Source organism: Cynoglossus semilaevis, chromosome W, assembly GCF_000523025.1.
Source record: "Cynoglossus semilaevis isolate Cse_v1.0 chromosome W, Cse_v1.0, whole genome shotgun sequence".
In the NCBI taxonomy this organism is placed as follows: domain Eukaryota; kingdom Metazoa; phylum Chordata; class Actinopteri; order Pleuronectiformes; family Cynoglossidae; genus Cynoglossus; species Cynoglossus semilaevis.
In genome coordinates, this window is record NC_024327.1 from 6,712,025 (window position 1) to 6,733,291 (window position 21,267).

A 21,267-nucleotide genomic window follows, 5' to 3' on the forward strand; every position below is an offset into this window, starting at 1 on the left:
CAGTTCTGTCTTTAAATTCATTAATGAGATAATCTCAGTCTTCTACTGAACGTTGTATTGTCTAATTATTCCGATAAGTCTGTACTGTGTCAAATCCAAATTAGTACAACTTCTCTTATTGGAGGGACATTTTTCATACACTTTTGCAAGTGTTTACCATTAAATTAGAACTGAACCTCATGACTGCTCTGTTTGGGTTCAGTAAAACGAACATCTTTATTCTCCACTTTTCTTCTGGCTTGCAAGCAATTCTGCTCAAGTGGAGAGATGAATTCACTCTAACTTAGGCACAATGGCTGAAAAACACCATGTCCTGCTTCAAACCGGAGAAAATCAGATACTGACTTCAGCATTCAAATAGGAAAGTCCAGAAAGAGTGGGGTCCTTTCTTAAAAGTATTCCAGACCCTATAAAAGCTTGATCATTGCATGGTTAACTAAACTGCACAGTGGTAATGACTGGAAAGGGATTTTTTAAATATGTAATTCATTTTCTAGTTTGTTTGTTTGTTTCATTTTTGTTTGATACATTTATCTTTATTATTATTTCTTTGAGTGGTGCTTTGGCCCAGAGGCAATGTGTCTATCATTGGTGTGGAACCCCTGGGTTCACCTCCTGGGCAAGTTCGAATCCATACAGTGCAGTGTGATTTGGGTGGCGACTGCTGCCCCTGTGACCCGGTAACAGATAAGTGGATGAAAATGGATGGATGGATTATTTCTATGTGTAAAGCTTTGCACGTTTTTGAATAATTTGTCTGTAATATCCACTCAACATTGTACTTTTAATATTTTTTTAAGTTTCAATAAAAAAAGATATTAGATGAAACATATTAATGGGCTTAGTAAAATTAACGTGATGACGAAAGTATTTTTTCAGCTGTAATGTAGGTTCGAAGGTAGAACAAAAAACTGTTTCGTGATGGAGTTCTCAATCTGACAAATTTGAGGGTTTTGTATCACAATGTAGTTTCTATATGCACATTAGAATAGCCCGGACAATGATATTATGATAATATAATAGGTAAATATTATTATATTATTTATATTCTATTATTATTCTTATTTCTGATAACGTCGAAATATAAAAACACTAAGGAGATTATAGTCGAGCCACAAAATGTATATTTACGTTTGACAAATTATTTGGTAAATTATTTGGTAGCAATTTAAGTCTTTTAAATTAAAATAATAACGACATATGGGAACTCACACCAGAGCTTAATTTATCGGTCATTTTTTTTCTGCACATGCGCTGCCGCAGTCTTAGTTCCGGGTACGACATGCATTATAAATAGGCTGGTGTAGAACTCGGGTGTCGGTGAAATATACGAAACCAATGATTCCTATATGCCCTGTAGTCTCCTTCACCTATGGTAAGTATCACTTTAAATGTCGGAAATATTGTGTTGTTCTAACGACATATGAAGTATAAATGTACTGTCAAAGTGCACGGTTAGTGGCGAGTCCTTGGAAAATTCACTGTCAGCTAATGCTAACTGAGGCTTCTCCTGTATGTCTGTCTTCTGCAGTGCCTAGCCGGCTTGGTGAGGATGCCAAAATGGCTACCGGCAATTATTTTGGATTTACCCATGGCGCTGCTGCCCAGTACAGGTGAGATGACCTGTTGATCCGTCTACCAACAAACTTGGTGTTTTTCTGTGTTGTGTAGGTTTATGCAGACAGACGCCATTGTTCAGGCTGGGGGAGGGGGTGCTGCTCTCTCTGCTGCAGCAGACCACACTGTACATGGCACTGCGTCACTCAGTCAGACCGCTGCTTGTGCTAATACGTGTTGTACGCGTCCATTTTTAGCTCTTTCAAACCAATTAAGTAACTTGACTAACTACTTTTACTCGGAAGGTAACCGTAACAATTTGGTATTGACCGTTTAGTGTAGATAATTGAGTATTAAGTATTTATTTGCAGCGAAATATGTATGGTTAAATGTTATTGGGTTAAGATGTATGTATCTCTTAACCCAATAACGCTAGCGTATCCACACAACTAGAACATTATTAATTTATTCCATCCATCCATCCATCCATTTTCATCCGCTTATCCGTTACTGGGTCGCGGGGACAGCAGTCGCCACCCAAATCACATTGCACCATACCAACCCCCCAAACCTTCCTGCGGGTGGTGAGTCCACTGGAAGGGGGTGGCGACTGCTGCCCCTGTGACCCGGTAACAGATAAGTGGATGAAAATGGATGGATGGATTATTTCTATGTGTAAAGCTTTGCACGTTTTTGAATAATTTGTCTGTAATATCCACTCAACATTGTACTTTTAATATTTTTTTAAGTTTCAATAAAAAAAGATATTAGATGAAACATATTAATGGGCTTAGTAAAATTAACGTGATGACGAAAGTATTTTTTCAGCTGTAATGTAGGTTCGAAGGTAGAACAAAAAACTGTTTCGTGATGGAGTTCTCAATCTGACAAATTTGAGGGTTTTGTATCACAATGTAGTTTCTATATGCACATTAGAATAGCCCGGACAATGATATTATGATAATATAATAGGTAAATATTATTATATTATTTATATTCTATTATTATTCTTATTTCTGATAACGTCGAAATATAAAAACACTAAGGAGATTATAGTCGAGCCACAAAATGTATATTTACGTTTGACAAATTATTTGGTAAATTATTTGGTAGCAATTTAAGTCTTTTAAATTAAAATAATAACGACATATGGGAACTCACACCAGAGCTTAATTTATCGGTCATTTTTTTTCTGCACATGCGCTGCCGCAGTCTTAGTTCCGGGTACGACATGCATTATAAATAGGCTGGTGTAGAACTCGGGTGTCGGTGAAATATACGAAACCAATGATTCCTATATGCCCTGTAGTCTCCTTCACCTATGGTAAGTATCACTTTAAATGTCGGAAATATTGTGTTGTTCTAACGACATATGAAGTATAAATGTACTGTCAAAGTGCACGGTTAGTGGCGAGTCCTTGGAAAATTCACTGTCAGCTAATGCTAACTGAGGCTTCTCCTGTTTGTCTGTCTTCTGCAGTGCCTAGCCGGCTTGGTGAGGATGCCAAAATGGCTACCGGCAATTATTTTGGATTTACCCATGGCGCTGCTGCCCAGTACAGGTGAGATGACCTGTTGATCCGTCTACCAACAAACTTGGTGTTTTTCTGTGTTGTGTAGGTTTATGCAGACAGACGCCATTGTTCAGGCTGGGGGAGGGGGTGCTGCTCTCTCTGCTGCAGCAGACCACACTGTACATGGCACTGCGTCACTCAGTCAGACCGCTGCTTGTGCTAATACGTGTTGTACGCGTCCATTTTTAGCTCTTTCAAACCAATTAAGTAACTTGACTAACTACTTTTACTCGGAAGGTAACCGTAACAATTTGGTATTGACCGTTTAGTGTAGATAATTGAGTATTAAGTATTTATTTGCAGCGAAATATGTATGGTTAAATGTTATTGGGTTAAGATGTATGTATCTCTTAACCCAATAACGCTAGCGTATCCACACAACTAGAACATTATTAATTTATTCCATCCATCCATCCATCCATTTTCATCCGCTTATCCGTTACTGGGTCGCGGGGACAGCAGTCGCCACCCAAATCACATTGCACCATACCAACCCCCCAAACCTTCCTGCGGGTGGTGAGTCCACTGGAAGGTATTAACCGCCCTAACCGGGATTCGAACTTGTCCAGGAGGTGAACCCTGGGGTTCCACACCAATGACAGAGACATTGCCTCTGGGCCAAAGCGCCACTTATTAATTTATTCTCTACCCCTTAATACTTACAGGGGTCACTCAATCCCAGCTCTTCGCCCAGTCACTGGGCAGGGATGGGTGTAACCTAGACAGTTCACCAGTCTAAATAACCATACATATTCATACTAATACTGATGGTCAATTTAAAGTGTTTATTTACAAGATGCCTTGTTAGAGTAAAACCCACTTACACACAGGGAGAGCATGTAAACTCAGGGCCCAAATTACCACGTGCATGTACCAGTTTGTGCACATAAAATTGGAGCGGTGCACCTAATTTGGTACCCAACTTGCACCAGTGTAAGTACACTATATTACCAAAAGTATTCGCTCACCTGCCTTGACTCATACTATGAACTGAAGTGCCATCCCATTCCTAACCCAGAGTTCAATATGATGTCGGTCCACCTTTTGCAGCTATTACAGCTTCAACTCTTCTGGGAAGACTGTCCACAAGGTTGAGGAGAGTGTTTATAGGAATTTTTGACCATTCTTCCAAAAGCGCATAGGTGAGGTCACACACTGATGTTGGTCGAGAAGGCCTGGCTCTCAGTCTCCGCTCTAATTCATCCCAAAGGTGTTCTATCGGGTTCAGGTCAGGACTCTGTGCAGGCCAGTCAAGTTCATCCACACCAGACTCTGTCATCCATGTCTTTATGGACCTTGCTTTGTGCACCTTGCTTTGTCCACATAATTCCTCCTCCACCAAATTTCACAGTCGGCACAATGCAGTCTGAAATGTACCGTTCTCCTGGCAACCTCCAAACCCAGACTCGAATTATGGTGTGGGGTTGTTTTTCAGGAGCTGGGCTTGGCCCCTTAGTTCCAGTGAAAGGAACTTTGAATGCTTCAGGATACCAAAACATTTTGGACAATTCCATGCTCCCAACCTTGTGGGAACAGTTTGGAGCGGGCCCCTTCCTCTTCCAACATGACTGTGCACCAGTGCACAAAGCAAGGTCCATAAAGACATGGATGACAGAGTCTGGTGTGGATGAACTTGACTGGCCTGCACAGAGTCCTGACCTGAACCCGATAGAACACCTTTGGGATGAATTAGAGCGGAGACTGAGAGCCAGGCCTTCTCGACCAACATCAGTGTGTGACCTCACCAATGCGCTTTTGGAAGAATGGTCAAAAATTCCTATAAACACTCTCCTCAACCTTGTGGACAGTCTTCCCAGAAGAGTTGAAGCTGTAATAGCTGCAAAAGGTGGACCGACATCATATTGAACTCTGGGTTAGGAATGGGATGGCACTTCAGTTCATAGTATGAGTCAAGGCAGGTGAGCCAATACTTTTGGTAATATAGTGTATCTCCTCGAAAATAAATAAAATTGGATAAAAATAGTTTCCAGTGTGTTATCTTATTCTTCCTTGTTAATTATTAAATGTCCTTGGTAACCCAGAATCAGCTGATGCGGCACAGGGGTTACATTTCTTTTCACTTCCTTAAATTTCCCTGGGAACAAGTTGCTCTCCTCCCAGATAATTTGCTGATGATCATGTGACTGTGGCTAGAACATATTTGAGATAATTAAGAGAAGAATTCTATTTTACTTGAAAGGACAGAGGAATTGTGACTACTTAAGGTCAAAAGCATTCATCTCAGAAAGGTAGCTGACTTGCAATCACAAACATGAAATGATGAAAGGACATCCTAAATGAGACAAACGGTGCATGTTCATCTTGGATTAGATGAACATGCACCTAATTAAAAATAGATAAACACATGCTAAACATTAAATGCAGTGATAAATACAACAATCATTTTGCATAACATAGTCATTGTTGCTCAGAGCTATTTTGCTCTTTAGAGGAGAACTAAGGAAAATGGATGAAGCCTCAGAGCTGTTAGTCAGTAAATTACTTTCCAAAGACGTAACTGTTGACTACTACTTGAATGACTTGACTTTGACAAATTCATCACTCAGGGTGGTCTTAATATTCTTCTTTAAAAACTCTTTTATTTAAGGCAGACCTTGTGAGACATTTCTTTCTGGATCCCCCTCACAGTGTAGAAACTAATACTAGACAAAACCTGAAGATACCTGATGCCTGATACCTACAACCCCCAGGTTGTATTTTTTTTACATGGCTTACTACTATTACTACTACTATTTGAATGTGTAACTTTCTAAATTTAATGTCAAATGGTACTGGGCGATACAGTTAAAAAATAATTTGCTGATATCTTTTTTGTAAAGCTCAATTATATATAAAATGTCACAATATATACACAAACGCACATTCGAAATCACACAGGGATTTTATTTTAGATAATGCACATGTAAATAAAATATAGCAGATGCTCAACTTTTCCTACCACATTTCTGCAGTGTTTGATGTTTCATGACACTTGCAAGTGATAGCTTCATTTTTTTTTTCTGTGTGCAAACTGTGAGCTGAGCAAGTAGAGAGAGTGAGAGAGGCTGAGCAGACTGAAGTCAAAGACAGATAGAAATAAGAGAAACAGCATGAAAATGGCTCTTTTATAAAGCAAATTGTAAGTAATTTTAGAACAAGAGTGGCATATCCATATAAAAGATGGTTTAATCCTATATCGAGTATAAGTTGTATAGATATTTCTTAAAACTTTATGAATTGTCCATTACTGATGTCAAAGTTTGGGCAAGGCTTTTTGTGCTGACATTAGCAAATGTCATTCATGCATTCACTTGCATCATAAATTCATCAAATGTGTAAATGTTTGTCTATCTGTTGCTGCTGTGATGGGCTTTAACCTGCCCAAGTATCAAAAAAAAAAAATCAGCTGTATTTTCACCAAGACCCTTAAAAGGCTCAAGGATAACAAAGAAGGTTCACTGACTGGAAGTGAATGTACTCCCATAGACATAAAACAGATGTAGCTGCCAGCTAGCAAGTTTAAGACCGTTTGTGAATTTACATAATGGATTTATGAAGTATGATTTAAAAAAAAATGGTTTGGTATAATATGATAGATGGACAATTCAGTTAAGGTAGTGAATAGTTGTTAGAAAATGCTTTGCTAGAACACAGTCATGTTGCATCAAATTTCTGACAGTTGTCTTCTTAATATTTTTTACCAGTCATCAGCCAACTGCGGGGGTGGCATACACGCACCCCACTACGGTGGCCAGTTACACCGTTCATCAAGCTCCTATGTCGGCACACACAGTAGCAGCAGCGTATGCGCCCACTGCAGCCACAGTAGCTGTTGCTCGTCCTGCGCCTGTCGCTGTGGCAGCTGCTACAGCTGCTGCTTATGGAGGATACCAGCCAACACACACTGCCACAGACTATGGCTACACACAGCGCCAACCCGAGGTCCCTCCACCACCACCACCAGTAACTTCACAGAACTACCAGGTACATTCACCTACTGTATCTGTATACTGTATGATAGCAGTCAGTTTTCACAACCGTCCATACTGAAGACTGTTGGGTCCGTTTTGCAAAACCAGCCAATCAAATACTTACACAATACTTCCAGTTTATAGACAGGGAAAAGTACTCATCTAATGACTGTATTTTATCTTTTTGTTTTTTAAATGATTAGCAAATGGTAGCCTATTTGCAGGTTTGTAATTATATTGTCATATGACTAATTTAGATTAACTCTGCAGCACCAGTGGGACTTAATTTTAGATAGAGATGTCTTCAGTTTTTCTTCTGGTTCATCCATCTGCATGTAAGCACAAAATATAAATGGGATTTCATTTTCTTGATCTTTCATAAAATTTCTTGAACTTATATTTTCATCCATTTCTGCAGGATTCCTACTCGTATGTCCGCTCCACTGCTCCTGCTGTAGCCTACGACAGTAAACAGTATTACCAGCAGCCAACTGCTACAGCTGCTGTTGCTGCTGCTGCACAGCCTCAACCAAGTGTTGCAGATTCCTACTATCAAACAGGTCTGTAAGAGTGTTGTCAACATTTTATATTACTCATTAATTGTATATTTATTCTTCTTTTTTTTTTTCAGCCCCTAAACCAGGATATATCCAGGGTGTAACATCATACACCCAAAGCCAGCAGACACGACAGGTAACTGTGATAAAGCCTGCAGGTCCCAGTCCAGCCTCATCGACATTTTCCATCTACCCAGTGACATCCACTGTTCAGCCTGTGGCAGCCGCTGCTGCCGCCGCTTCTGTGGTCCCAACCTACTCTCAGAGTCCGACCTACAGCACCAATGCCGTCACTTACTCTGGTCAGTTTGCTGCTTTAATGGTACACACTTGTTTAGGCAAAACTAAAGGAAACTCAGTTGTCTGTCATTTTATGTTATGTTTATGTTATGTAACATGTTCACTCAAGAAGCGCTATTAACACTCTACTAGAGTCAGTGGGGAAAAAACAAGCCAAAACCTGTGAAGTTAATTTACATCAGCTTTAATACATTTGAAAACATTTTTTAATTGTGGATTAGGCAAGGATAATTTCTAATTTCTTTGCTACTTAGAAACCTGATTAGGTTTACTATAAAAAGTGTCATAACTGGGGATGGGGCCGAGCCGATCAAGTATAGGTATCGGCAGCCGATCCCGACGTAATTAGCGGATCGAAACGATCCGATCCAACCTGCAAAGAATTCCGATCCACGAACCATGTCTGAGATCCAGCCTTGTCTGATTTCCTACTAACAAACCCGCCGGCAGCACGCCGCAGTTCAGGAAATCCACTCAAAACTTTGCAGCCAGATAGCAGGCTGCAAAGAAATACGCCCGCTGTGTGGAAATATTAGAAAGGACCGAAAACCATAGCGCAACATGCGATATTTGCACAGCTGAAATTCGGAAAGGTGTAACTGTCTCTTCATACAATAGCACTAACTTAATTAAACATAAAAAGCGCTACATCAAAGAGGACGTGAATGCGCCATGGGGCAGAAAGACGTAAAGAGCCGCCGGGAGTCACTTCTGGAGTCGTTCCAAAGCAAGGTAAACTTCCGACAGATGAAGTACGAACTTGTACTCAGCGCAGTGATCTCCACTGTAGCAGACTTTATTCCAGCCGTGACCGTTTGAAAACTCCTGTTGGAGTGAGGAGAACAGCGCTGACAGCGAAATAAAAACAATGAAACGCACGCTCGTCCTGGACGTGCGATGCAAGGGCAGACGAGGCCCTTTTTTTTATTAATGCGCCAATTATTAATGTTTTCTAACTTTAAAAAAAGTCATATCCTTCTGAACTGCATGTTGTTGATGCACACGTTCTTGTAAGATGTTTACTTTGCACTTAATAAAATCCATACAGTTGCATATTTGTTTTAAGGATGGGGTTTTTCCTGGTAACATGATTTCCTGTATTTTTTACTTCTTTTTCTGACCTTATACGAACTTCAAGATGCCTTTTGGGAAATACATGCATATAATAATAATGTGACGGTTGGGGAATAATTAGTTATGTGTGTTTTACTTTTTCTGACTGTTGTTGGGTGCCTTGAACGCACCATGTTTTAGCGCACATACGCCGAGTGTTTTCGGTCCGTATCGTTAAGCCGACTGGTTTTAGAGCTTGAGTCAGTCAGTTCTGCACCGTGTGGTTTTGTCGTGCGCTGTGGCCGACAGCAGCGCTGATTCCAGGTAAATAATAAACCACTTCCTAATAAAATCACAAGCTGCCTCCGGTTCATTTTACCGCTCCGCTACAATAATATTAAACCAATAGTTTCAGTATCGGCCGATATCCAAATTCAAAATATCGGATCGGAAGTGAAAAATGTGGATCGGTGCATCCCTATTTATAACTATTAAAAGGTTTTAATGTGTTTTTGAATTTTCATTTTACAGGAACCACATACTCCGGATATGAAGCAGCTGTTTACTCTGCAGCCTCCAGCTACTACCAACAGCAGCAGCAGAAGCAGGCAGCTGCAACGGCAGCGTGGACTGGAAACACTTTAACTAAGAAACCACAGTTTCAGAGTAAACAGATTAGGCTAAAGCAACCCCCTAAACCCCCACAGATTCACTACTGTGACGTCTGTAAGATCAGCTGTGCTGGCCCTCAGGTGAGATCACTGACAATTCAAACAATTGCTTAGTCTTATTTTAGTCTAAATCATACAGTAAAAAAATATATGTGAGATTTGTCTGTGTTTCATTAAACCTTGTAGACCTATAAGGAGCATCTGGAAGGGCAGAAACATAAGAAGAAAGAAGCAGCTCTGAAGGTATCTCAGAGTAGCAGTAGCAGCAGCAGTGGTGGAGGAGTGTTGGCCCGCAATGGTCAGAACCAGCTTCGCTGTGAACTTTGTGATGTTTCCTGCACTGGTGCCGATGCCTATGCTGCTCATATCCGTGGAGCCAAACACCAGAAGGTATGAGTGGTTTTTATCACACTCCCTAAAAACTCTTGAACTTTTTAGATTTGTCAAAGGCAACTGTTAGCTCTGCAAAATCTTCACATTAAATGGAAAACAATTCAAATTTCTTTTCTGTAGGTGGTGAAGCTCCACACCAAACTTGGAAAGCCGATCCCATCGACTGAGCCCAGTATGGTAACGCAAACGTCCTCCTCCACCACAGCTGCATCAAGTAAGACCACCACATCTACCATGAGCAGTTCCAGTACCAGCATGTGTGTGGCTGCTCCCTCCTCTGCAGCAACCAGCTCCAGTGCCTCCTACCTAAAGCCAGTCAACATAGTCAGTAGTGGAATCACAGGCGTCAAGAGTACATTGACCAACAGCCACTCTGCATCAGCTGTTAAGAAAGTGACCATCCCCAAGATCAACTTTGTAGGTGGTAATAAATTGCAGACCACTGTCAAGATGGATGAGACAAGAGCAGAGACCAAAATGGAAACCTCCAAACCTTTAACATCCACTTGTGGTGTAGAAGACCCCAAAACTGACATTGCAGATCTGTCTGCATCTGCTCTGGCTGGTCTTCAGAACGACATTCAGCCTGTCGGCCATGATTATGTTGAAGAAGTAAGTGCTGATAGACAGAGCATTGAGATAAACCTCACCACAGATGCAGAGAAGAAATGTCCTTCAAATCTATTTGTAACACGTGAAACTTGTGTATAGGTTCGAAATGATGAAGGCAAAGTCATACGCTTCCATTGCAAGCTGTGTGAATGTAGTTTTAATGACCCCAACGCAAAAGAAATGCATCTAAAAGGGCGACGGCACCGCCTACAGTACAAGGTTTGTAACCAAAGTGTAATTGAAGTCAGAAGATTTGAAATGGGACGTAAAAACAACTTTTAATGTTTTGTAGAAAAAAGTAAACCCAGATCTTCAAGTAGAGGTGAAGCCCAGCATCCGAGCTCGAAAGATTCAGGAAGAGAAGATGAGAAAGCAGATGCAAAAGGAGGAATACTGGAGGAGAAGAGAGGAAGAAGAGTGCTGGAGGATGGAAATGAGGTATAACATATATATCTTATTAATTACTGGTTGAAGGTAGACCGGGTCTTATGTAAGTAGTTGAACCTGATACTTATCTCTGGTTTTCCCTCTCAGGCGTTATGAGGAGGACATGTACTGGAGACGCATGGAGGAGGAGCAGCACCACTGGGATGACCGTCTTCGTCTACCAGATGGAGCATATCCACAGGGACCTCCCGGACCCCCTGGTCTACTAGGAGTCAGACCTGGCATGCCTGGCCTGCAGCCTCAAGGGCCTGTGGTAGGAACTGGCATTCACCAGTTTAGTATATTCCCAAAGACTAATTATTTTTGTTAGTCATGTCATAAACAACCTTTATCTTTAGCTGTATTTACATAAAGAAAGAATAATAAGAATAAGCCTGGTCAGGGAAAAAATACTCAAGTCAACAAAAAAGTCAGGAGGGTCTGTCTAATACAGCTCGTTAGGACAACAAAGTGCAACACTTGTGATGTCAAAGTTATTCCTGCAGCATTTATGAGGAAATTTCTAATCATTAATGGAGTCATTGATAAAGTGAAGAACTCAAATGTATTTTCCACATCTGCGAGACAAGTATAAATGTGCTTTGTTTCCTGATTATTTTACTAATCTTTCCAATTTTGCATAGAAGCAACTGTTTTATTCACATGATTTCTGAATTGTTTTTCTAAACATCGTGGCTCATTTGGGGAAAAAATATTGTGTACATTCTGCATCTTTCAGCCTCCACGTCGTCCTGACTCTTCAGACGATCGCTATGTCATGATAAAGCACGCAGCCATTTATCCATCAGAGGATGAGCTCCAGTCCATCCAGAAGATCGTGTCAATCACAGAACGGGCCCTAAAACTGGTCTCAGACATAATCACAGACCAGGACAAGACCAAAGAAGATGACAAAGAAAAGAAGGAAGCCTGTAAAGACAGGTAGGATACCCAGACCACTTCTGAATGACTGACTGCATCTTACATGCATTTCTGACTCTTATGACTGAGCCTTGTAGTATTTTATACTTTTAAAGCAAAAGTTTTAATGGTTACTCACCCCATTGCAAGTATGCTAATAATATACATTTTCCTTTTGTCCAGAGCCCTGAAGGGAGTGATGAGGGTAGGGGTTCTGGCCAAAGGTTTGCTTCTACATGGAGACAAAAATGTCAATTTGGTCCTGCTCTGCTTAGAAAAACCCAACGAGAGCCTTCTGACCCGCATTGTTGAGCATCTTCCCAAGCAGCTGACGGTACTGTTGTGACAAATTTGCCCCCTTTTTTGTGACTGTAAACGGGAGCTGTCATTGTCATTGCCATCTCCCCAATCACTTCCAGGTAGTGACACCAGAGAGGTACGAGGTCAAAGGATCCATCCAGGAAGCAGCCATCATCCTGACGTCCTGCACAGAGCCAAAGATGCAAGTGACAATCACGCTGACTTCACCCATCATCAGAGAGGAAACTGGTCGGGATGGAGGTTGGGAAACTCCTCAACAGCCTTTTTCTCCATTGCACCTCTTTTCTTGTCCCTTTGCTCTCCCCTCTATGAAATCAGTTTCACTATGGTGGTTGACATCTTGAAGAGCACTGTCCTGCTGGCACTCCACTTTGTTTTGTTACTGGGTTGGGCTTTAAATGCGACCCTCCCACCCCCTGGAAGTTTGCACTTTGTGAATGATTCATTTTGATTTTTCTGAAATTATAAATGACGAGCCAAGTGAGGAAGTGCAATCCATCATTGTTGCTGACATTAGTTGTGGTTTCTCTCCATCAGGGCATAGCACTAGCACAGACATAGCTTCAGCTTCACCCTTTTTTAAATTCAAATAGAAAACCAGTAAATAACATTAAATCTTGATAATATACTGTAGGTTTATACAGACACCATGCCACAGATCAAGTGTATTACATAACTTAAAAGAAGTGCCAGCAGTATTGCTCTTGTGCTTTTGGCTCTATAACTCTTACCTCTCAAATGCTCTCTTTATCCTTTGAAACAAGCATGATCAGTGTTTGCATTGTGTTAAGTCTAGTTATTCCCAGGTGAGATTCTGTTTTGTTTCCTGTGTTCCAGGGGATTCTTTTTATTATTATTATTATTTAACCGATGGCTGCAATTAATGGGAGACATGCATTATTGTAGTATCTACTGTCCAAATTTTCTTTGACATGAGGCAAAAGTTCATCTGATATGCAGAAGTTAACAGAAAGTTGATGACAGGAGATTTAATTTGTCATGACCAATTTGGAATTATTAGATCTAAGATATTTGATTCTTTTTTTTCTTCTTCCACATATTTGTAAATCCCATACAGAGGAAAATGGATGTTTAAATTCCCACAGGAAACAAATATTCCTTTGTGTATTGGTGGATGGTTCACCAGGCTAAAGATCCCTGTTTTGAAGTGCTCCCCTGAGTTGACATTTTTTATACACTCATAAATATCATATCGGCTCAAAACTAAGCTCATTGATCACTGCCAATGGTAAGACAAGGGCAGACAAATCACAATGTGGACCATATTTTATGTCTAAATCATTTGACAATGGAATATGTGCAGTATTGTTTTGAAATCTGATTGTTTCCAACTTACTTAGTTGGAAACAATCAGATTATTGTTAGGGGAGAATTGTTAAGAGTTCAGGTAAGATGGCTGACGAAGGCTTCTTTGATTGGAGCCCAGAGCAGCCGTTGGTAAACAATTATTGTTGGGCTCTTACTCCAACCTAATGATTTTAGGTATGCACGCAGCAATAGCCTAACCCCATTTGTTTGCTGTTAGTTCTCATGTTTTCTCTTCTTCAGCACCCATCACTTGTTCTTTTTTATTTATTTATTTTAATATAAATATTTGAACAACTTTTAAATGGCCAGGAAAAAAAACAAACAAAAGTGAGGAAAAAAATTCCAAATCCCTTTGTCTCCCATTGGACGATTCAGTAGACCCAACTGCTTCGGAAGGATTTTTGACCAAGGTTGTATAACATCCCAAAAACTTTGCCACACCTACTACTGCATTGCCACTTTTTTATCAGGTCACTAAGCTCTTCTGTTTTGCTGCTGCAGTCATACAACCATCATTAGCCACAGTAGCTGGCCCAAAGAACAGCTACTAAAATGTCATTACTATGGTTCTCATGAAGGTTTGCATACAATTACCTGATAAAATAGCATTGGCTTCAAAAGCAGTGAGCCCACACGTATGTTGTTTAGCCAGATAGACACCACGTCCCTATTCAGTGCTGATTTCTGTATATTCAGTTTTTACATGGATGTCTGTATGTTTTTATGAAATTACTGAATAATGGGCAACCAATTGTAGTTTGTTTCAGGAAACAGAAACACTGGTATGTGTGGCATTGTTTGTTCTCTGCCAGCCTTACTGACCTGGTCAAACACCCATTCCTCATCACCATTTTGATCCTTGAAATCCATTTTTAGATGTAACCTCGGGTATGGTAAAGGACCCAGTGGACGTCTTGGACAGGCAAATATGCCTTGACGCTCTGGCTGCTCTGCGCCACGCTAAGTGGTTCCAGGTTCGGAACATCATTTTACTTTCTTACTGTAGCCTTATGAGATACATTATTTGTTTAATGGTTCTTCTGTGTTTTCTTTACACATCTAGTTTTTCATTTGATCATGAAAAAAGTGATTACAATTGCAACTATTATTTAGAGTTAAAACCTCTTCAAGGATGCCTCTTATGGAAAAAGTAATTTGGTAACAGTCTGCGAGGTAAACCATTTACAAATCTAAGTTAAACTGGAGCTTTTATGGACCAAAAAAAATTGGCATCCTTGTATTTTATTTTTGTCAAATTTCCAAGTACTGCGTCATGGTAACTTGTGATTCCATAAGGCTGCACAAAACTTGCACAAGGTTGTCGAAGGACTTTACAAGGGTTAAACTGAAGCTTTTATGGACCAAAAAAGATTTAAAAAAATACAAATTGGCATCCTTGTATTCTATTTTTGTCAAATTTCCAAGTATTGCCTCATGGTAGCGTGATTCCATAAGGCTGCACAAAACTTGCACAAGGTTGTGCCATTAAAAGTGTTTTCATGTTCAACATTTGTATTGTTTTGATTCTAGATATTTTGTACAATAGGGACTGAGGGGAAGAGGAATATCTGTGTGGTTTCCTGTGATTCTGCTACCTGAGCAGAAGTACAGGAAAAGTGGTGCAGATCTCCTTTGCTTTTTCAGTCCCTAAACTCTCAGGTGGACCCTTGTACTTTTGAAGTACCTGTTTGTGAGATACCTGGATAAACCTGGGACCAGGGTTTAGAAGATGGCAAGAAATGTCTCAATTTCTTGTGCAGCTTGCAAACTTTGAGTTCCCTTACTAACTATGAGGTACAAGACTACTGGGAATGGCAGCTGATTGCAAACTTGAACAGATTTCAAACCGTACTCAAGCTTCCATTATGCACAGTAGTGTTTGGACCTCTATGACAGAAGTGATTCAGTTGTTTGGTCCATCTTTTGTTTTGTATGGTGGCTTCGTAAACCTAACTTTTATTGCATCAAAAGGCTAGAGCTAATGGACTTCAATCCTGTGTGATCATCATTCGAATTCTGAGAGACCTTTGTCAGCGGGTTCCTACCTGGTCATCCTTTCCTGGATGGGTGAGTGTGTTGTTGAAACCTTCGATGCTATTGATGTAATACATTGAATAAATGGTCATTATGATAGTGTGTGTGTATGTGTATATGTATATATATATATATGTATATGTGTATATATGTATGTATATATATGTGTGTATATATATATATATGTGTATATGTGTGTGTGTATATATATATGTGTGTATATATGTGTTACACATATATACATATATATACACATATATACATATATATACACATATATACATATATATACACATATATACATATATATACACATATATACATATATATACACATATATACATATATACACTGTGTTCTAACTGTGTTCAGGCCATGGAGCTGCTGGTGGAGAAGGCCATCAGCAGTGCCTCTGCACCACTCAGTCCAGGTGATGCACTGAGACATGTCTTTGAATGTATTTCTTCTGGAATCCTACTCTCCGGTAAATCTCTTTTAAATATAGATTCATTACTTTTATTATTGTGATATCATTAAAGAGCAAGTGCCCTTGTTTTGATGCTGCAATTTTTATCATTACGTTTATCTACATTTTATTTTAGTACAATCATTTTATTCAATCATTTTATTGTGCAACTGTTGCTGCTGATGCTGTGCTGTATGCACAGCATCTTCCAGTTTACCACAACTGCCAAACCCTAATACTAAGACAAATTATTCTAAACTTGTTTTTCTGTAACAGACTAGATCAAATGTTGGCAGTGGCTAATAGCTTTGGATATATATTAGATTTAATTACCATTTTTTTCGGACTATAAATTGCACTTTTTTTTTCATCCTATGCCTGGGTTTATGACATATACTGAGTTGCAATTTATAGATTAAAATATATAATTTCACGTGTGTGTTATTTTCACACTGACAGCCGCGAAAGGGCACAATAGGCTTGTGTACCAGTATTCTACTCCTGTACCACTGAAAATGTACATGTTTTGCAATGTTTCATTATGCATTTATTTGGCATGCAACTGTTGTAGAAATTTTTATATAATTTGAAGAAATGAAGAGTCAACAGAGTTTGCCTTTGGATTTATTCTAAGCATCTTAGCCAAGAGAGCCAAACCTAACTCTGTCTAATACAGCTGTTGGACTCGACTGGCCTCCTGTTAGGCGAGCTCTCCCATGTGGTTACATGGTTACATCACACAGCCATTAAGTTTCGGTTCAAACAAAGTATACAAGTGTTAGACTTCAACTGGATTAAGAAGTTTCCCTCTAAGTGGTCATAAAACAGTCATCCTTGTGCAAACCTGGTAAGGAGGACAAGTACTCCACGTCTGGTTAAAATCACAAACAAACAAATACATTCTTCATGCTTACAGACAATCCTGCAGGTGCAGCTAAGAGAACAACTATCTCAAAGTCAATATACTACAAGTGTAGCCCAAACAATTATTTTGCACATAATCAATACATTTCCATTCAGTTTAAACACAAATAAAACATTTTCATGCACACAACTCATACTTCGAAAGGACTTAGTCAGGTCTATAAATATTGGGACATTGATACAATTCTAATCTTTTTGGCTCTCTACACCACCACAATAGATTTGAAATAAAATGAGCAAGATGTGATTTAACTGCAGACTTTCAGCTTTAATTTGAGGGTATTTACATCCAAATCAGGTGGGGGGAAAAAAAGAAAAAATGTGACTCCCACTTTTTAAGGGACCAAAAGTAATGAGACAATCGACTGCTCAGCTGTTCCATGGCCAGGTGTGTGTGTTATTCTGTTAGTATCCCATTTTCCCAGGAGCAGATAAAAAGTCCAGAGGGCATTTCAAGTATGCTATTTGCATTTGGAATCTGTTGCTGTCAACTCTCAATATGAGATCTAAAGAGCCGTCACGATCAGCAAAGCAAACCATCATTCGGCTGAAAAATCAAAACAAACCCATCAAAGAGATAGCAAAAACATTAGGTGTGGCCAAATCAACTGTTTGGAACATTCTTAAAAAGAAAGAACGCACCAGTGGGCTGAGCAACACCAAAATACCCGGAAGACCATGGAAAACAACTGTAGTGGATGACCGAAGAATTCTTTCCCTGGTGAAGAAAACACCCTTCACAACAGTTGGCCAGATCAAGAACTCTCTCCAGGAGGTAGTATTGTAGAAAGGGATGTCTACAACTGAGGCAGATCAGGACACACTTCTCTCTCGGGGGATTTATTGTATTAAAGGTTTCTGACCATGACAGGTTCAACAATGAATCTCATCTGAACATTCACCAACAAATACTACCTTCTGATACATGTTGATCCTCTTTATAGACACAGACGAACAGGATGGTACATAACATTTGGCTCACATTTGGCTAGTAACCGGATAAACATGGTCATTTACCCAGGTCAGCTTGACCTGTTCGTGCCTGTGCCTGTCTCCTGGCTTCCTGTTATTCTGAGTTGGCCCTTACATATTATTTTACCATATTTCCCCACCACAGTAGGTGTGTGTCAAAGTCAACAATCAAGAGAAGACTTCACCAGAGTGAATACAGAGGGTTCACCACAAGATGTAAACCATTAGTGAGCTTCAAAAACAGGAAGGCCAGATTACAATTTGCCAAACAACATCTAAAAAAGCCTTCACAGTTCTGGAACAACATCCTATGGACAGATGAGACAAAGATCAACTTGTACCAGAGTGATGGGAAGAGAAGAGTATAGAGAAGGAAAGGAACTGCTCATGATCCAAAGCATACCACCTCATCAGCGAAGCGTGGTAGTGTCATGGCGTGAGCATGTATGGCTGCCAATGGAACTGGTTCCCTTGTATTTATTGATGATATGACTGCTGACAAAAGCAGCAGGATGAATTCTGAAGTGTTTCGGACAATATTATCTGCTCATATTCAGCCAGATGCTTCAGAACTCATTGGACGGCACTTAACAGTGCAGATGGACAATGATCAAAGGCAAGGAAGTGGGGAATGTTATGCAATGGCCAAGTCAATCACCTGATCTGAATCCGATTGAGCATGGATTTCACTTGCTGAAGACATAACTGAAAGGAAAATGCTCCAAAAACAAGCAGGAACTGAAGACAGTTGCAGTAGAGGCCTGGCAGAGCATCACCAAGGATGAAACCCAGCGTCTGGTGATGTCTATGCGTTCCAGACTTCAGGCTTTCAGTAACTGCAAAGGATTTGCAACCAAGTATTAAAAAAGTGAAAGTTTGATTTATGATTGTTAATTTGTCCCATTACTTTTGATCCCTTAAAAAGTGGGAGGCACACCTACACCGTTCACCTGATTTGGATGTAAATACTCTCAAATTAAAGCTGCAGTTAAAGCACATCTTGTTTATTTTATTTCAAATCCCATGTGGTGTAGAGAGCCAAAAAGATTAGAATTGTGTCAATGTCCCAATATTTATGGACCTGACTGTATAGTCTGGAAAATACACTAATTTATTTCAAGATGAGATTTACAAGAAATATTTAAACTGGTACCGTCTGAACGGAATACTGCTGCCATTAATTTCATTAAGTTAATCATGCGATAAAAAACATTTAATTGTTGTCCAACACTAGTTAATGTACACACACAAACAATTTGTGCATTTAATTATATTGTACACACACAATTCAATGCATAATGAGTGTAATATCCTCCCACAGGTGGACCTGGGTTGGTAGATCCATGTGAAAAGAAGCCTGTGGACACATTGTCAACCATGGGTGAGCAGCAGAGGGAGGACATCACCTCCAGTGCTCAGGTACAAGCTGCTAGCCTTCTAACAACCTCAGAGACTGTCACTCAATCAATCTTACAACAACATTAACAAACGCAGAGTTTTTGAATAGCAAAAAAAAAAACAAAAAAAAAAAAAACAAGTGTTCATATGTACCTTTTCCACTGGCCTTGGTTCTCATACATCGAAACACCAATGCTTCATGTAAAAAATGGTATGATTCCCCTAGTGGACTACTCGTGTTCTTTTCTCCATACAGTTAGCTCTGAGGCTGCTGGCGTTCCGTCAAATCCACAAAGTGTTGGGCATGGACCCTCTACCACAGATGAACCAACGCTTCAATGTCCGCAACAGCCGCAAGCGACGTCATGAAAGCAACGACGGCACAGACAGCTTTGAAGGTGAAGGCAAAAAAGACAAGAAAGATTATGATAGTGCGGGTCTTTGTTAAATTGACATCTACAAAACGGTTATATGCGCTGTCGCCTGTGTATTGGGTTCATTTTGTTTAAGCTACAAATTTTCCTGTGTAATTTCAGCTTCATTTATTAAGTATTACGCAAATGTCAGTGTAATTTTTTGGTTGTAGATTATATTGGGTTTTTTTTGCCTAATGTTACAGTGAGACCTCTGTCTAGTAGATTACATCTGTTCTCCTTAATTAAATGTGTTAAAAAAAATAAAGTGGCTTGAGGGTGTGGCACCGCTGCCCACTAACAGAATCTCTGTATTGTTGTTACTGTTGTGAGACATTTCTTCGGCTGACATCTTTCTGTTGAATATTAATGATAACTGTATTAATACAAGTCATCTTGATGCTGTTGTCTTATCTCCTGATGCTACTCTAATGAGAAGTGAAGTGTGTATTAACTCCCTTGAGGAACATGAACTGCACATTCTTTACATAAAAGACCATTCAGGGCATTTTATCAAAGCTTTTCTGGCAATTTCCATTATATATGGAAAATATTTGTATAATATTTAGATTTTAAAAGGTTTGATTTGTGGAAAATATGGTAATAACTAAATAGATTTGACTTTTAAAATAATTAAAATAAAAATAAATAATAATAAATAATTAAAATAATTTTACTGGTTTGTAAGGATCTTTACTAGCTTGCCTTTTCAGTTTGATTGGTTACTAATTTAAAAATATTAAAAACAAAGATAAATTACAGTGATAATCGTTGGTGGGAAAAATACTGACATGCTCATTTTCAGTTCAAAGTCCTGATGTGAACAGCTGCTCGCCTCTGCATTCTGCTTAAACAATTCCATTAGCAGAATAAATACAGTTCTCGATGACAGATCTTGTCCTCTCTTTACTGGGTTTCTGTTGGAAGAATTTAATTTATTATCATTGCTTCATGCTGTACTGTCGCTTTAAGAAACTGTTTGCTTCTCATATTATAATCTAGTGTGCTCAAGACTGATGGAGAAATTACCAGACACAGTCACACCCCCATCACATGATATGTAATCTGATACGTTTATAAACTCAATAAAAGTGCAGAGGAAGGGTGTGGCTACTCGGAGTTGATGAGGAAGCTGCCAGAAGAGTAAGCTGCACTCTCCCCTTGCAAGTAAAAAATCAAGACGTCTTTTGTGTTGTTACTTTGTCGTCATATACAGTGCCTATCATAATTATTCACCCCCTTGGATGTTTTACCCTTTTAGTTCTTTCATAAATCAATCATGGTCAATAAAATTTGGCTTTTTTAACACAAACATTTATTGGAAAAAACTCTTTAATGTCAAAGTGAAAACAGATTTCTACAAAGTAATGTCAAT

General features: G+C 39.5%; 1 protein-coding gene across 4 annotated transcripts; it reads left to right on the top strand.

Moving 5' to 3' along the window:
* Positions 1 to 1,237: 1,237 nt before the first annotated feature.
* LOC103397064 (zinc finger RNA-binding protein-like) lies at positions 1,238 to 20,649 on the top strand. 4 transcript variants are annotated; one of them, XM_008335313.3, is made up of 19 exons: positions 1,238 to 1,375; positions 1,532 to 1,613; positions 6,836 to 7,115; positions 7,521 to 7,662; positions 7,734 to 7,961; positions 9,544 to 9,764; positions 9,870 to 10,073; positions 10,197 to 10,688; positions 10,788 to 10,907; positions 10,981 to 11,126; positions 11,223 to 11,388; positions 11,854 to 12,056; positions 12,219 to 12,369; positions 12,455 to 12,596; positions 14,562 to 14,659; positions 15,657 to 15,752; positions 16,092 to 16,203; positions 19,403 to 19,500; positions 19,736 to 20,649. In XM_008335313.3, exons 1-19 carry the CDS (start codon positions 1,339 to 1,341, stop codon positions 19,925 to 19,927), a joined length of 3,210 nt encoding a protein of 1,069 aa, XP_008333535.1. In that variant the 5' UTR covers positions 1,238 to 1,338; the 3' UTR covers positions 19,928 to 20,649. The 4 variants fall into 4 exon arrangements, 3 of the variants coding, with proteins under 3 accessions (XP_008333535.1, XP_024908541.1, XP_008333534.1); XM_025052773.1 differs by lacking the exon at positions 1,532 to 1,613 and adding an exon at positions 3,038 to 3,119 and having other exon boundaries at positions 1,294 to 1,375; XM_008335312.3 differs by lacking the exons at positions 1,238 to 1,375; positions 1,532 to 1,613 and adding exons at positions 2,741 to 2,881; positions 3,038 to 3,119.
* Positions 20,650 to 21,267: the final 618 nt, after the last annotated feature.